Raw genomic sequence first — 16273 nt, 5'->3', positions numbered from 1 at the left:
ACATTTAATAAAAGTCCAGATGTTTCCTTGATTATATCCATTATGTTTCCCTGCTCTGTTATGCCTAATCTTTATAGGTCTCTGAACATGTTATTTACATAATACATGTCATGCTTTCTGCAACATTGCATCAACTCTTTGTCATTAACACTATCTCTGACTCCCTGAATTGTGTCCTGGAGGATTCTAATCAGGATATTTATTGCAGACTGTCCTCATTTTGCATTCTGTGAGGGTGTCGCTGTTATCTTATCTTTAATATATTACTATATTCTATGTTGTTAGAAATGGGGACACTGATTCTGCCCTGAGTAAAGAGTTGTATGCATGTTTTCCTTTAAGCTGCTCCCACCGCGGCCATGACTCCAAGCAGTGCGCCCTACTGGTGCAGTGTGGTGTTGTTATTTTCATCCATCAACCGGTTCAGACTGGACTGATGCAAACTATGTTACTAAAGAGAAGTCAACTCACCAGCACCAACCGTGAGAACTACCAACCACAAAGCTCAACAGATGAAAGCAGTATTTTTGGATGGGTTAGTTCCCTTTTCCAAGTTAATATGATTACCCAGCTGGCTGCTGGTTATCACTGCAACTTTCCCCTGCTGCTTCGAATCTGAGTTTTCTAATATATAAGATATATATTAGAAATATATTATATATTATGAATAAAAACAAAAAAAAAACTTGATGTATGTCGCACGGACCGGGGGGCTTACGGGTAAACAGATTTGTGTGTGCATGCGGTTGTGTTTGTGCACATCTTTTAAGCTTTTAATTTTCTAAGGGATACGGAATTGCTGTTGGGTAGATAAAAAGTAGACACACGACAAAACAAACAAAAAAAAAAAAAAACTACACAGCAGCCTTACCTCTGAGCACAGAGACACTGCCTCTGTGCTGCGCTCCAGGCGCGCAGGAGGAAGCGGCGCTCTTCCTCCCATGTCTGCGCTCAAGCTGCTGCTGGACCAGCAAGAACAGCTTTGAACCGGTTTTGTCACCAGCTACAAAGCTGCAAGAAACGGATGCTCTATCAACACTGTTGATGCAGAGCGCTTCCTGTGCACACAGACCACGTAGAACACAGCGCAAAAAGACTGACGCTCGTGTGAGATCCTTTGTTGTTGGTGTCATAAGTAAAGATTTAGTTAGAAGAGATTTTAACAGGGAAACCATCCTACATGGAAAGTTCCCGCAGGGCGCGCAGCTCCGCAAGCGTCTGCTGCTTTTGTAGATGCTGAGGTGAGTGTCGCATGTTTTTAACAAATAACAAGTACAATATGCCTGTGTTTACAAAGAAAGGCAATACAAAGAAGAAAAAAAACATCCTCAGTGTTGTCGGTAAATATCGAGTCATCAGGCCGCCTCGATTTTCTTCAGAGTATAATACATTTTTTAAAGAAAAATATATTGTTGACTGACATCCCACTTATTTACTGTCATGTCCCGCTGCGTTGTCAGCAAACCAATCCGCAATCTGAGGAGCTCTGCACCAACTTTTATTGTTTGTTGCCGCATAGTAAACAATGACTTTATGAGAGGGGCTTAATGCTGTTACAGTGATGTGTGAAGCTGCGATGGGCACAAATAATTTATGAGAGCGGTCTGAAAAAGTTATGGTCAGCACAGAGGATGAGCCCATAGGTCTATCGGAGGTGAATTATGGAAGAAGCAGGTTAAAAGTGCAAGGGGGGGGGGGGAAATCACAGGCTGCTTCACTCTCTCCTCCTCCAAGGTGTGGTTAGACAGAAGAGAACAAATAGGGCAGCTGGCTATGGACAAACTGCAGTTAGTTTGAGCTTAGGACCTCACACAGGTGCCCTGCCTGTTTACCCCGGACAGGTGTTGCAGCAGCCCTCCTTACATCTAGGAGTAAGTATATACCGAGTTTGGAGGCTTTTGTATGTGCTGTTTTCACAGGACAGTAAACTATGCATTATGTGGATCCTATTTTGGATTGTTTTGCCGGTGGCCTAACGGCTGGAATGTTTTCTTGTTCTTTTCAGGAACCCCTCCTCTGTCAAGGCTGTAACAGATCTCAACAGACACCAGTAATATCAGCACCATGACTTCGTCTGATAAAGTTCTGGATGGAGGCTGGGGATGGGCGATTGTTGCAGCGTCCTTCATGGCCCAGCTGCTGGCTTATGGATCGCCCCAGTCTGTCGGCGTCCTGTACCCGGAGTGGCTGCATGCTTTCCAGGAAAGCAAGGGCATGACAGCATGGGTGGGCTCTCTTGTGGCTGGAGTTGGATTGATTGCCAGTGAGTATAATATATTATATAACTTTGACATGGCTCTATATTGCGGTTCAAGAGAGGGATGGAGAGTCCTGATTCTGCAGACAGTAGATGGAAATTATATTATTTTGAGAATCTGATATGTCTATGCTAGTTAGTCCATTGATACTATATCATTATGACTAATGTAATGCAGTAGAGATACTACATGCAATTAGTGCTCATAGCAGAGCCCCATACACTCACCTTTACACCTGTTGTCTACCTGTTTCCTTCCCAGTCATAACCCCACATGATGCTGCAGATTACAGAGGAGATTAATACATGTTCAAAGTCTGAACAGTGCCTTCTAATTAAAGGACCAATTTAACTACTCATAAAGTTTATAGAACAGTTTGCTTACAGCAATATAGCAACAGATGGAAAAAGAGGCGTCACAAAAATGGGCACTTTGTGGCTCCCCGAACAGAGCTGCTATTATTGATTTTCTACAAGAAGAAAACAAGTGCAAGAGAGCCACATTATGAATGTAGGAGGATCACTTAGTCCTTAATCTGACTATCGAGAGAGGAGAAGAGACAGATGAAGAAACAGAGAGAACAGAGACTCAAGTACTGTAGTTGTCCTTGTAGTTGAACCCATGCAGAAAAAGGAAGAAAGTGTCCAGTCATGTAACAGCATGGCTGCTGAAGTTTAAATGTAAAAAATACTTAATAAATAAAATAATACTTAATAATACTTAATAATACTTAATAAAAAATAAACCTATACGTCATCTGCCAGTAATGCCTGGAAGATGATATGAATTCCAGAAATGTTGACCAAGGAGGAGCAGTGATATACTGTGTCTTTGGCTGATATTTCCATCTTAGGCAGAGCTGCCCTGTCAGTCTGGCTTCTTGCCGTCTTTCTCTAAAGGAGTGAGGTGAAAATCAAGACTGGACAGATCTGGCCTCGGGCCTGGGCAAGTCCTGGGCACGTGTCCCAGCAGTCAGCTTGCTGTATCACTGCAATTTTCTGCTACACGACAGCAGGGTCTCCACCCCCTAGTTACAGGGGAAGGCATCAGCATCAAGGTCTTAGAGGGGAAGGAATCAGTATAGGTTGCATGACGTATGGGTCAAGCAGCTGTGGGATATATGAGCATTCAGATCAGTGGAAAAACAAACAAACAAAAAGAAACATTGAATCTGAGTTTCAAAATGTTAAGACTTGGATACTGTTGAATAGTGAGGAAAGAGTGGAATTTTCAGTCTTAAAATCTATTAGAATAAAAATGAAAGGAAGCTTGAGTGAAACTGAAGGTGACAACACCTCTGACAGGTCACCAACATGAACCTGGATGTGGCATTGTCATGGTCAGAGGAAGCAGGGCTTTGTCAGATGATTTCCCAGAAACTCTGTTATCAATAACACAACACATACAGGCCCATATGTCATCACTTTCCCTTGTTAGCTTGATATATTTTTCTGCCTCTGACACAGTTTTACCCATACCCTCTCTTTTTTTCTACCCCTTGTCTTTCTTCCACCATCTTCTCCCTCAGGTCCTGTCTGCAGTGCCTGCGTTGACAACTTTGGGGCACGACCCGTGACCATCTTCAGTGGTGTAATGGTGGCGGGTGGCTTGATGCTCAGTGCCTTTGCTCCAAATGTCCAGTTCCTCATCTTTTCCTATGGGATTGTTGTTGGTAAATATTTAATAATAACCCTAAAGGATATCTTCTTGTATGTTTTTATACAGTAATCTGCCATAGCCAGAGATAATACTACAGAACATCCAGAGATTTAACTCACCTCTGTCATAATACATTGTCTGGTATGGACTTGGATCTTGTGAGTGAACAATAAAATGTTCTCTGGTCATGGGAGTTAACTAAGCCTCTTATCGTGCTAACATATAGGGATCTCATAACCTGTTGTGTAATCACTGGAAACAAGAAAGCGCTCATTTCATGTCTAGCTATTATGTAACATCAGAAGTTAATTATACCCTCAATTACAAGTTAATGAATATCATTGCCTCTGATGGCATGCAGACAAGATACACAGTTAACGATTGCACCATTTGTTTTACATCAATGTTTGAGCTGTTGGCAGCAAACAACATTATGGTGGACTGACTCTCATTTGGCTCTTTACTGTCTTTGTGCCTTCACCGGTGTTCATGTATGGGTCCAGCACCACCTGTTATTGCAAATCAAATTTCAGTCCAGACATCCTAATCCTGACTGTGAACCACTCACCGTCTGCGCTGCCTTCCACATGGGGCGCTGGAGAGGGTAGTGTATGCATATTTGAAGACAGTAATTTATTTTTAGAGATGCCCTTAGATAGCTCTCTGAGGCTGAAGACGCACGTGCAGCTTGTTTACTGCTTGTCATGGTATACTATTTGCTCTGAACTTGCAGATGTATTCTGTAGGGGGTTCATATGCTCAAACATAATTCTTTTCCACAGTATTCAACATCTACATGGTATATTTTCCCCTTGCTGTGACATTCTCTTTTTTTAAACAGTTTTAAGGTTAAAAGCTTTAAATTATTTAACAATTTCTCCTTCTATCTGTGCTTAGGACTGGGTTGTGGTCTTGTCTATGCAGCCACGTTGACAATCACCTGTCAGTATTTTGACAAGAGACGTGGCCTCGCCCTCGGCATTGTCACCACAGGTACTCCCGCCTTCCTCTGCCCCGAGATCTCTGGGTACACACCAGTTCTCCATGCTCACTTCTTTCATGTATGAGCTGCTGGGAGCCTTAGGAAGCTGAGGTAAACATTTGTAATGTAGCAAAGGCAGAGTGGTCTATTATGTAGACACGTGGACTAGTGGCCAGTGACCAGTGTCTGGCTGAGAATTAAAACTTCTATGGTAATGGTTTGGGATGTCAGACTATATTCTCAAGCTTTATTAGACAAAGCTGCCTATATTTTGGAGAGTTGTTAGTTGTGCCCAAAGTAGAGAGCCAGCTTTCTGTCAAACTTTATTTTGTGTCACTTTGTTACACAAATGCTGAATTTTTGTCTTTTCTGCTCTTTCAGGCACAAGTGTCGGCGCATTCATCTATGCCACCGGTCAGAATGAGCTGATCGTGTTGTTCGGCCTAGACGGCTGCCTGCTTATCATTGGAGCTGTAGCGCTAAACCTCATGGCCTGCGCTGGCTTCATGAGGCCCCTCAACATGCCAGGGTACTACCTCAAACAAAAGGCGGCCCTGGAACGCAACACAGAGGAGCAGCTTTTTGTGAAGCCACCATTGGATGACCTGAAGGTCACAACAGGTTCCAACCTTACTACTCCAGAGAAAACTCTCACAGTGAAAGAGCTGCTCATCACCATTGACCCCAAGGACTTAGCCATCCAGACTGAGAAGCAGAAAGATGGTCCCCTGGCTGGGTTGGCCATCATGAAGGCGATCAAGAAGAAGCAGAGGGCTTACTCAAAGTACATGCACTCCATGTATGAAATCCTGCAGGACCAAGTCATGGTGGCCTTCTGCATTGCTGTCTTCCTTTTCAGTCTGGGTGCATTTCCACCAGTTCTCTTTATTGAGGATGTTGCACAAAGTCAGGGACTTATTGAAGAAGTTAGTGTCATTCCTCTTGTATCAATAGGGGCAATTGCCACTTGCATTGGTAAACTAGTGTTGGGTATGCTGGTAGACATCAGCTGGATCAACGGCATCTATCTATACGCCTTCACTATGTTTTCAGGTAGTATGGCACTGCTCCTTATCCCCATTACGAAGAGTTATATGGGACTGCAGATCCTGTCTGCCATCCTCGGTTTCTTCTCTGGAAACTGGTCTATCACCTCCTACATCACCACTAAGATAGTTGGCTTGGATAGACTGACACAAGCCCATGGTATCCTCATGTTCTTCGGGGGATTTGGGATCATGCTTGGACCCCCTGTTGTCGGTAAGAGTCTTTCTTTTGTCCACACATTAAGGCCATGAGATACTGATATCTTTTTTTTTTTTTTTTGTATTTTATGTTGAGATCAACTTAGTCGTAAAGCCATGTTTTTAGACAAAAAAAAAAAATCAGACAAGCAGTTAGAGCAATATTTACTTCAGTAGGAACCAACTTGTCCTTTTTTTTAGCTGACAGCTTCATCTACCAGGAAGCTCTGCTGACTGTGCTTTCTATGTCTGCTCTTGTCATCATTTTCCAGGGTGGTTCTTTGACTGTACGCAGTCATATGACTTGGCATTCTACTTTAGTGGGAGCTGTGTGCTGTTGGGAGCATGCATTCTGACTTTCCTCAGCCTTCCCTGCTGGAACAGGAAGCACATCGAGAATGACAGACCAGAGGTCCAATATATCAGCAGCTGTGACAAAGTTGCCTCAGTAGCCTGAACATGAGCACCTTTCAGAAGGACCCGGATCTTACACCTGCTGCTTTTCAACTGTCCTTCAACTATACCTGAACCACCTCTCAGAGGAATCTTCTTTCCAACTGTACCGGGGTATCTCCCTTACTTCTGCTGCCAGGTTTTGATATACCAAATTTCTATAATACAGGTCTTTCTGTCATTCTTTGCCCGCGTTGAAACTATCTACTATGGATCTTTTTGAAGGTTTGACTGATGCCTGTGTTGAGTTTTTATTTGTTATTGCCTCATTTTACGAGGTTACCTGAACAACGTTAAAATCCCAGATTCTAAAGTATGTTCTTTGCTTCATTGTAGCTCCAAAAGCATTAAGTGGTGCCGCTCTTTCCTTAAAAAAAAAAAAAAAAGCATCCTGAAAGTTGTGATTTATTAATATTACACTATAGCAACATCTAAAACCACTCGTGTTTAAATGAAGTGTTTAAATGAGGGTGGGAGCCTTTTTTGCTAACTAGAAGCATTACATTATATTTTGTATTTTGGTTTTAATCCATACCTTAATTACGTTATTTGTATGTTACCAAAGCATTCGTGATAATCACTGCCTGTCAACACATAATGCCTGCTGGAACAATACAAAAGCCTTGTTTTCTTAACCATTTTTATTTTCAAGTGCATCGAATCAATTTGAACTGTTTCACAGATTTAGATCTACCTGTTTCTAGATCAGTCAGATGTAAGTTAGCCTGATTCTAAAACATGTAAAACACTGAAGAGATCTTACTGTATTTCCGACCTTAAACTGCATGTTGATTCTCTCTGTGGCATGATTATCATGACCTTGTTGACAGTCAGTCTGTCCAGCCTTGTCCTTTTCCATCACAGCGTGTGTCTGTGTATGTTTGTACATTGTGTGTATGTGTCTGCACACGCATGTTCACATATGTGCACAGATTTGTGTGTGTGGATTGTTTGATAGAATTTTGTATTAACCCTAGTTTGTAAAGCCCTATGTGCTAGTGACTTTTATATGCACAAAACCAGCCATAGAGCTATTGAAAATGGTCTTTGTTTATTTGATTCAATTGTGGCTTTTAGAATCTCTTGGATGTTAATAAACCAATGTAAATGTCTTTGATAGTTCCAGTTTCAGATGTGAAAGTAAATCTGGGACATTAGTGTTTGCTTTTTATATCCGTAGAGGGAATTTACAGGGTGCAGGTGAAGTACTGTTTGTAGAAATGAAACTGTATGTTGCCACCACATTTTCTAATTTCAGTATTGCAATATTTATGTCTGCTTTTCTGTTGTTTTGTTTTATTTAAAAGGTGCCAATAAAGTATTTCAATAAATGCCACTGAGTACTTAGGTTTCTCACATATTTGTCATGACAACTTACCAGTTTGAAACCTTAAAAAAAGTAATTTACGTTGGAAACTCCCATGAAAATGAAATAATTAAAAGAAAAAAAGACATCTTTCCGGTAAAACTCCAACAAGAGGGAGGGAATCAGGACAGAAACGATTTCCGCAGCATTTCAGCTTGTGGAAACAAGCCTGTGCCACCCAACTTCTCCTGGCAACCCTACCACAGGTCGCCATGGCTACATGTGTATCACGTGACTAGCAACATAAACAATTTTCCAGGAAAGCTGTCGTTATGGTGACAAGTTAGCTAACTACGCTGTCTTAACGCCGGTATTCTTACTTGTTACGGGCTAACCGCTGGGATGTGATGATGATGGCAATAGCTAATGCGTTGCATTTTCCGATAGTTTCAGTCAGTGGAGCATTATGTCGAGAAGGGAAAAATCCGTCAACAGTTCAAAAGTGGAGCGCTGTACCGGTCCGCTGAGCTGAAAAATGGGCGCAAGCGCGTCACTATCCTTCTGTGTAAGTTGAGCTTCAAGTAGCATTTAATATCATTTTTTAAATATGGTTTTTCGAATTGACTTTCCCCTCTGATAACACTTCCTTTAGGGCAGTTTTACTCAATATCAGCCGTGAGGGCATAAAAAAGCTAATGTTTTTAACATTTTGACGTGCATTCTATCGCCTTAGAACAGCTAACGTTGGCCATTTGTGCTTCAACATTAATTAATCATGAACATTTGTTTGTATCGAAGAATGTTACGTCGTTGTATTCTAACCAGGTGTACTCAATTGTTGCAAAGCAGTTTTTGACTCAACGTGGATCACTGAGGTTCAAATCAAAGATTCCGATGTAATGAAGAGGACACTAATTACTTAGAAAGGGTTAGATAAGATTACTTTGAAAGTCACTTAGTACAAATGACATGGTTGCTTTGAAATTCAATATGAATATATTTGGATTACTTAAAGATTGAATATTGAAAATATTCCACTTTAAACCTTTAATCCGTATAGATATATAGATATACATATGTGGAGTGCTTTTTCTTCCTTAAAGTTGTGTGTGATGGCATAATCTTTGACAGGCTTACTGTGTTGTTTCTTCAGGTTAAGTGTGTGATGCAAAAAAGTGAAATCATGTAATCATTTTGCAATCTAACTGCATCTTTTTGGAAATTATTTTTTCAAATATAATCTGGGCATCTGTTAATCACAAATAATCCTTATCTACTCTGCCTCAGTTGAGGTTGTCCTTATCATGTCTAGGAAGCTTTAAGATGACCACAAACCCTGCCCCTTATTACTTTTCTGCACAACCTGTGGTTACCAGCACATGACTAGAGTAAACTACTTGATAATTTCTCTGGTTAATCTGTTACAACATGCTCTCTTTCCACACAGAGTGACCCATCCTCAGTGAGAGTCCTGAGACCCTGCAAAAAGGTCAGCCCAGAGCTCATTGTTCCTGACCTTGTCTCAGAGCCTGGGGTCTCAGCCAGGTGTGTATTTGGCGTTGCCTTGGAAACACTCAGTGAGGACGGGCAGATGGTATGTGGAATACCTCTTGTGTTAAGAGACATGGTGGAGTTCCTTGATAAGAATGGTAAATGAGGCACGTTTTTCCTTCTCTCATTTTCACTCTTCTACAATTAGTGTCTGCTATATATCACTATTTCCCTCATATTTTTTCCCCTTCACTTCTCTTGCTCTCGGTTAAATTGAATCTTCAAATATCACCTGTATGTATGGTGACTGAATCTATTTTCTTTATCCTAGGACTGTACTACAGAGGTCTGTTTCGCTTGTGTGGGTCGGTGGCACGGACCAGGCAGTTGAGGCAGCGGTGGGATCAAGGAGAGAGGGTGGACCTGAAGCATGAGGGGGATATCCCCACTGTGGCCTCGCTCCTCAAGCTTTTCTTTCGGGAACTGCCTGTCCCCATAGTTCCTGAGTCCCAGCGCAAACAGTTGATTCTGAGCTTTACAGGTACTAGAGAAAACGACTGGGTATTTTAAAGAGCAACTTAAAATAATGAAAGGTAGAAATGACATACAAAAAGTAGGTGATACAGTATATTGAAGATTGAGTAAAAAGACTTGTGATTGGGTGTTGATGTTATTCAGTTTTTAATGTGTTTGCTTATGTTTAGGATATGCAGATGAGCCAGAGCGGAGCCAGAAGCTGAGAAAAGATCTCTGCGACCTCCCTGATTCCAACCTCAACATTTTGTCTTACCTCATCCACTTTCTGTCCAGAGTGGCTACTCACAGCCAAGTAAATCACATGCCTGTGGAAAATCTGGCAACCATCTTTGGGCCTTGCATATTTCAGTAAGTTGCTGTTGTTAACGCCACATTCAAATGCTCTTCAAAGCTGTAGTGGCACATTGAAAGTCACCGCTGCCTGAGTACATTCACCCTTGTTTTCTCTGAAGGCTTTTTATGTTATTTATGGAGAACTTTTTGAATAACCTCTGTTCTATTAAGTGTGCTGTGTAAATGTACATACATGCCTCTTTGTTATGATAGAAATCTACTAAGTGTCTGGCTCAGTTCAAAATCCTCAATGACTGTGTGTCTGTTGTGTGTAGGGAAGTTCATTCATTTTAAAGAAATGGGTCTGGATAGTGCCTTCTAAAGCAGAGCAAGGTACACAAACAACAGACAGATATAACAGAGGTCATCAGGACTTTGCTGGTTGCTTCTCCCTTCCTGTTTACAGAACTCAGCCACCACTGTAAACAAGCACGATCTCTAAGGAGACTCACACACAGTTTGACTGTTGAAAGAACTTATTATAATCAGTCAATTCCCCATCCTTTGATCTCACTATCTGATGTATTTCACTCTTGTTTATTAGTGGCATGGCAGTTAGGCCATGAAATCCAGCATTTGAGGGGAAAATGTCAGATGATTACCACCTCAGGATGAAGAGTTGGTTAGGGAATGTGTGAAAGAAGTATGGAAAAAAACTGGATGGGGGTGTGTGGAAAAAATACGCCTTTGCTTCCAGAAGAATTAGAGCAGCAACATATGAATGAATTAATTGTACAAATAGACCAATCATTTTGCTCCAAAATAGCTTTAAAGGTACATTTAAGAACTTTTTTTTCCTTTTTTTTCCCTTTGCTACGATATAAATAGTATTGCTACCAGACTAGTGTAAGGCTAGATGGCTTATGACTGTGTATGACAACATCATGACACATTCCCTTGTGGTGTGTGTGACAGCTTTTTTGCCACCGTCTGCCTCCCATAACTCAGGCATATTTATGTTCTAAACCTAGCAGCCAGTTCTCCTCGTGCGTGTTATATAGTCCACGAGACAGACTGCTTCTGCCCTGTCGTTTTAACTGTGCTGTCTGCCACGGAAACGAATCTATTAATACTCAGATTTTTCACATTCTCTTTGCTGGTTGTTTGCCATTTTAACCATGATGCACTGGATATAACCTGTAGGAAAATAGAATGGAAGATGTCAATGATTGCGCTGCAAATTCGAATCAAAATTGCAGTAAACAAGCAAAGTCTATTTTGGTCGGAGGTGGCGATTACCTCCCTATATTGTGAGTGTTCTGACTAGAGGCTTGATGTTTCCCTGAAATTTATTTACAGTAGAGGTTGCCCGTGTCAAAGTAATGCTTTACAAGTGGTCACCCATGGTCTTTTCATTTACGGAAGGGGGAATTTTGTTTGGCTTTATATCACGTGATGCTGGTTGAGCAGTTCATGCAAAAGTAGTGCTGTATGTGCCTCTGGTCACTAGATGGAACCCTTTGTCATTATGTTTGTTACAAAACTAAATGGAGGGCCATTTTGACATTGTGTTGTTGCTCCCACATCTCATGTGTTTGCAGTGTTCCAGCAGGACCCAGGATTCTGGAGGAGCAGAGTGTGTGTAATGCCTTGTTACTCCACCTTCTGAGGCATCAGGCAGTTCTCTTTCCAGGCCCAGCCGAGGTCTCTGCAGCCTCATTGACTGCCTCTTCATCCCCCACTCCTCCTACTCTCTCTGCTCTTTCACATTTTGAGGTGAATCGTGTTCTTTTTGACAGTAATTGTTTTGTGGTTGTTTTTTAATTTTATGCCATTTTTGAGCATTTTGATCATCAGTTTGGCTCTAATAAACTGTTTTAAGAATGTGTCACTGTTTTACAGGTTTTAGTCATACTGCCCTGTAGCTCGTGCTAATGCTGGTCAAAGTGTCTAATTTCAGGATTTTTCCTTCAATTCTAAAAGTTTTGACATCACTTTAATAATGTCTTGTTGTCCTTGGTAGGTTGAGCCCAACAGCTGTCACTCAGAGTATAGCAGCATTTGGAGGTTGGATGAAGAAACTGCCTCAGTTTTCAGGACTAGTGCTCCTAAACAAACAACATGGATGCTATCTGAACTCAACAGGTACTATCATGACCTATAGATCATGTTGTGTTGACGGTCTCATTTGTTGTATATATATCGTTGTCAGATTGACATACTTCTCTTGAAACTATGTTTCACTGTAAAATCTATTCAAAGGACCTCACTGCTGTATTTGACATGATACCTTTGTTAATCTTCTCTTCAGTAAAATTTTGAACCTCAACTGAATGAAGTTTACTGTTAACCATTATAATTATGCACAGCTACCAAAGAAAGGCAACTTCAGTGCTCTGATGTGATCCTTCAAAGAGCTTAAGTTAATAACAGGCTTCTTAAGATGCTACAAAAAGGAAATGACATACAGCAAAATGCATTTTAAGACTATTACACTGCAGTTTAGTTATGCATTCATTCAGCTGATCATTTTATTTTAACTTCCACGTCAGTAGGGACAGGTTGCAAGTGGCCACTGAAAGAATATGTCAACTCAGTTACTTAAAAGTAGCATCTCAGCAGTTACGCAGCATCATCTCAGTCCACTTTGTCATCCAATAGTGGACAGAAAAAAAAGCTGGTGTTTGTCCAGCTAACTACCCCTTTAGTCTAATGGCCAGTAAAGATATCATCTCTCCTTTGCAGCTGGAAGCTGGCAAATCAGCCCCCACACTGAATCTACATGGTGACGGCCATCTGCTTGTGGGCAACTTTCCCACACATAACTGCTGAGTTTGTTACTATTTTTGAATTGATAATGTGGGCTACTGTGAGGGTGCATTACAAAGATATAGGTACATGTATCATCTGTATGCAGAGTGGCATTCATCAGCACAGTATTGTCATTCATTTTCATGTATGCGAGAACCCCTGTGTGCCTTGTTTCTATCTCTGCATGGATGTGAGCTTGGCTTTAAGTCAATGGAGATAACTATTTTGATGTCAGACTTCCCAGACTATTGTTAAACACTGTTGTGGTAATTTAGGGAGGCATCAGTAGATGTAGCTAAACAGGTCTGATAAGTTGCATCTTTTCCAGCTCATGCAAGAAGGGTTGGTGGCAGTTGGAGTCTCTGCATCATTATCTCCAGTAATTTCATAAAACACGAACAGACGGCAACACTGTACATTTGTCACACCTGCAGAGAAGGAGTGACACGCTGCATTAGAAGCAGAATTTAAAAGCCAGTTAACACTGCACAACTAAGTGTTTGTTTTTTTTCATTCAGCTGCCATAGGGCAATCAAATATCAATCATTTCTCATCAACAGCTTCCCACACTCATCTGCTCTGCAGGCATAAGATGCTACATCATTCCAAATGTTTGTCATGCTACCTCAATTAAACATGGGGTAGCAGACTGAATAACTGCAATAGATTTCAGGGAGTGAAAAATGATTTTGTTTGTCTATCTATGTATCTCCCTCACGATGAGAGCACTCACAATGTTAGGCTCAATCACATAAGAAAGAGGATATCTTGGGGATATTTACCTCTGCACTTGTCTGAGTGATATCTTTCCCTGACATGTTGCTCTGTCTCCAAACATTTGTGTGCTGTTCCATCTGGTAGTGTGTCAGGACCCCTGTGATTCTCAGTAATGTCACAGCCAATTCTGATTCTTGACAGACTGAACAGTTTTCAATAGCAAATATGCTTCTAGTCAGTCTACAGCTGTCTTTTCATTATATTCTAAAATGACCTGTTTTCAGGGCATCTCTACAAATGTGGCTAAGAATTAATAATAGTGAGTATATGTTTTTTAATAGGTCACTTCTTTCAAGATAAGTATTGAGTCGTATTATGTTCACATCAGTCAGAATTTGAACAGTGTTGCTGAAGGGTGTGAAGCTGTGCAGTTACACGTATGTTTCTTGCTTCCATCCACACCGCACTTGTGAGTCTAAATGTGACCAAGTGTGTCAGTTCTAGTGTCTGTGTGCAGCTGTTTGTAATTGTGTGTAGTTGCCAGTAATTGAAGTGGGTGGGTCAGTTCCCTGCCCCTGGGTTTCACTCGTGACCATTAAGTCATCGTCTGAGCTCTCTTTTCTTTATGTCTTCGGTTTTCTCCGTCCCTCCAAAACAGAAAGCTGTTTACTGACACGTGTAATCTGCATGTTTGACTCTTTGCAAAGGATGTTTTCTTGTCTTGGCTGCTTACACATCAGCGACAACAACCATGGATCAGCAGTCCTCCACAAGTGATTAAGCCAGGCAGGGGGCAGTAATGCATAAAACTATTCTTAGCATGCTGACATTTATCAACAATGAAATCTGTGGTTTGAAAAGCAGTGACTAATATATGCTTCTAAGAGTTTATTGATTTATTGAACATGTATCACACTAACTGTTGTCAACATTCTCTCCTATTTGTTCAGTCGAAGTTTTTGACAAAGATCAGTTGTTATCAAAGTTGTTTGAGGAGGGTAACATTGAAACAGAAACATTATTATTTAAAATAATAATGTCAAATGTCATTAATAAAGCCATTACTTACTAATAAAGCCATTACTTACAACTCGTATACACTATAAAAGATAACTCATAAGTTAGTGCTTTTCGCTTCTCTTCATCCCCTCCTTTGCATGCGCCCCTTTGTTTATCTCACACTCTCTTTCTGTGTCTCTTTAGGCCTGACACACTGGTGCAGGGTTGTGAAACCAGCCTTGACGTCAGCGCTGACATTCAGGCACTGATTGCAAACCGGGAGTCTCTGGAGGAGAGCGGTGAAAGTACGGAGGCAGGCCGTGTGCTCTTCTGCCCCACCGACCCAGGGCCAGCACGACGGCCACAGAGTCGACCCTCTCAGACTGTCCAGGGGAGGTCGCAGGAGTGTGCCATGCATGGGTGAATTTTTCACAAACAGTTTGATGAGTTTAGAGCTGTTTCACGTCCAGTCACATGGTTTAGTAAAGATGAAATTTGCACATTTTCTTATTTCAATTTGTCTTTTCAAACGTGTCAACAGGACCTTTGCACACATGCCAACACTCAACACAAGATCAGAGGAGAAAGAGGAAGAAGTAGAAGAAAAGGTTTGCTCATCTTTCAAAGACTACTTTTCTTCAGTGTGCATTGTTTATGTGTTGGCTTCTTTATGCTGTGTGTTTTCACAGTTTCTCGCTCTCATATCTTTCCTCCAATCATTTCTAGCACTCGCTCTTTAACTGTGAATATTCTTTCAGCTACACCTGTTTATTTATTTTTGGAGTAACAATGTGCAGACTGCTGCTACAAAACACCTAACAAGAAATGTTGAATTACATTGTACCAATTACAGTTGCTTCAATGCTAAAATCGAAAGATCCCTTTGTTGATCTAGTGTTGTATGACATGGACTAAACTGTTTTCCAGGCTTCTGCTAATGCAAGACATAATTCATCTATTTCAAACTGCTGCATAGCAAATGAATCACCAAGCAAGACCCAAACACAGGGTCAGCACACAGAGAGGTGAGGGGAAAGCTACAATGGCAGATGACATTTTGTTTGTGTCACATTTTTCCATGTGTTTCTGCTGGGTTTTGTTTTATAGTACTGACTGTTTGTTTGTTGGGCATTTTAGATAATTTAAGTAGAAGAGCAATGGTTAAACACAAGCTTCTTTTTATCATTTAAAAGGGGTCATGTTAGTGGTTTTGTTGCAGTAGTGTACCAGATTTGATTTGATCTGAGGCTACAGTTGTTTTTTTTTGGCTCTCCACTCCTGCTTTTTGACTCTCAGTTCAGTTCACTGCTGAGCCCTGCAGTCAGTTGAGAAGTGGGTTATTGGAGCATTGTGCTGCTCACAGTTATGGCTTTGATATGATTCCAGTTCAGATAACACTGACTTGCCACAGGGGATCACATGGAGCTGACTAACTAACTACATGATTCCACTCAGCATGGTGGCATGCTGGCTTTTTGTTTGAGTTGCCTCCACAGAGTGAGAGGATACATCATCTCAGTTATGCCTCATTAATATCAGGCAT

General features: G+C 41.2%; 2 protein-coding genes across 3 annotated transcripts in view; both read left to right on the top strand.

The window, feature by feature from the left end:
* Positions 1–973: 973 nt before the first annotated feature.
* LOC140312915 (monocarboxylate transporter 9-like) lies at positions 974–7928 on the top strand. 2 transcript variants are annotated; one of them, XM_072390802.1, is made up of 6 exons: positions 974–1241; positions 2006–2263; positions 3787–3930; positions 4815–4910; positions 5281–6159; positions 6416–7928. In XM_072390802.1, the coding sequence occupies exons 2-6, from the start codon at positions 2065–2067 to the stop codon at positions 6598–6600; spliced, it is 1503 nt and encodes a 500-aa protein (XP_072246903.1). In that variant the 5' UTR covers positions 974–1241; positions 2006–2064; the 3' UTR covers positions 6601–7928. The 2 variants fall into 2 exon arrangements, with proteins under 2 accessions (XP_072246903.1, XP_072246904.1); XM_072390803.1 differs by lacking the exon at positions 974–1241 and adding an exon at positions 1735–1871.
* A 288-nt stretch (positions 7929–8216) lies between these two features.
* The window catches only part of LOC140313479 (protein FAM13A-like), a 16060-nt gene continuing 8003 nt past the window's right edge, over positions 8217–16273 (top strand). Inside the window, exons 1-9 of the mRNA XM_072391582.1 lie at positions 8217–8467; positions 9350–9551; positions 9725–9934; positions 10098–10278; positions 11805–11979; positions 12227–12348; positions 14935–15150; positions 15272–15455; positions 15649–15755. Coding sequence (XP_072247683.1) covers positions 8438–8467; positions 9350–9551; positions 9725–9934; positions 10098–10278; positions 11805–11979; positions 12227–12348; positions 14935–15150; positions 15272–15455; positions 15649–15755 — 1427 coding nt within the window. The 5' untranslated portion in view covers positions 8217–8437. The remainder of the gene's footprint in view (positions 8468–9349; positions 9552–9724; positions 9935–10097; positions 10279–11804; positions 11980–12226; positions 12349–14934; positions 15151–15271; positions 15456–15648; positions 15756–16273) is intronic.

The sequence above is a fragment of the Leuresthes tenuis genome, unplaced genomic scaffold (assembly GCF_036924035.1).
Source record: "Leuresthes tenuis unplaced genomic scaffold, fLeuTen1.0.hap1 SCAF_8, whole genome shotgun sequence".
Taxonomy (NCBI): Eukaryota; Metazoa; Chordata; class Actinopteri; order Atheriniformes; family Atherinopsidae; genus Leuresthes; species Leuresthes tenuis.
Note: the sequence above shows the minus strand (reverse complement) of the source record. Positions and strands in the feature narration are given on the sequence as shown.

Bases quoted from the DNA above. Each gene is read 5' to 3' on its own strand.
- LOC140312915 (XM_072390802.1), top strand. From the start codon at position 2,065: ATGACTTCGTCTGATAAAGTTCTGGATGGAGGCTGGGGATGGGCGATT. The intron at 3,931-4,814 runs GTAAATATTTAA...ATCTGTGCTTAG, and splicing joins TTCCTATGGGATTGTTGTTG to GACTGGGTTGTGGTCTTGTC. The intron at 6,160-6,415 runs GTAAGAGTCTTT...ATCATTTTCCAG, and splicing joins GCTTGGACCCCCTGTTGTCG to GGTGGTTCTTTGACTGTACG.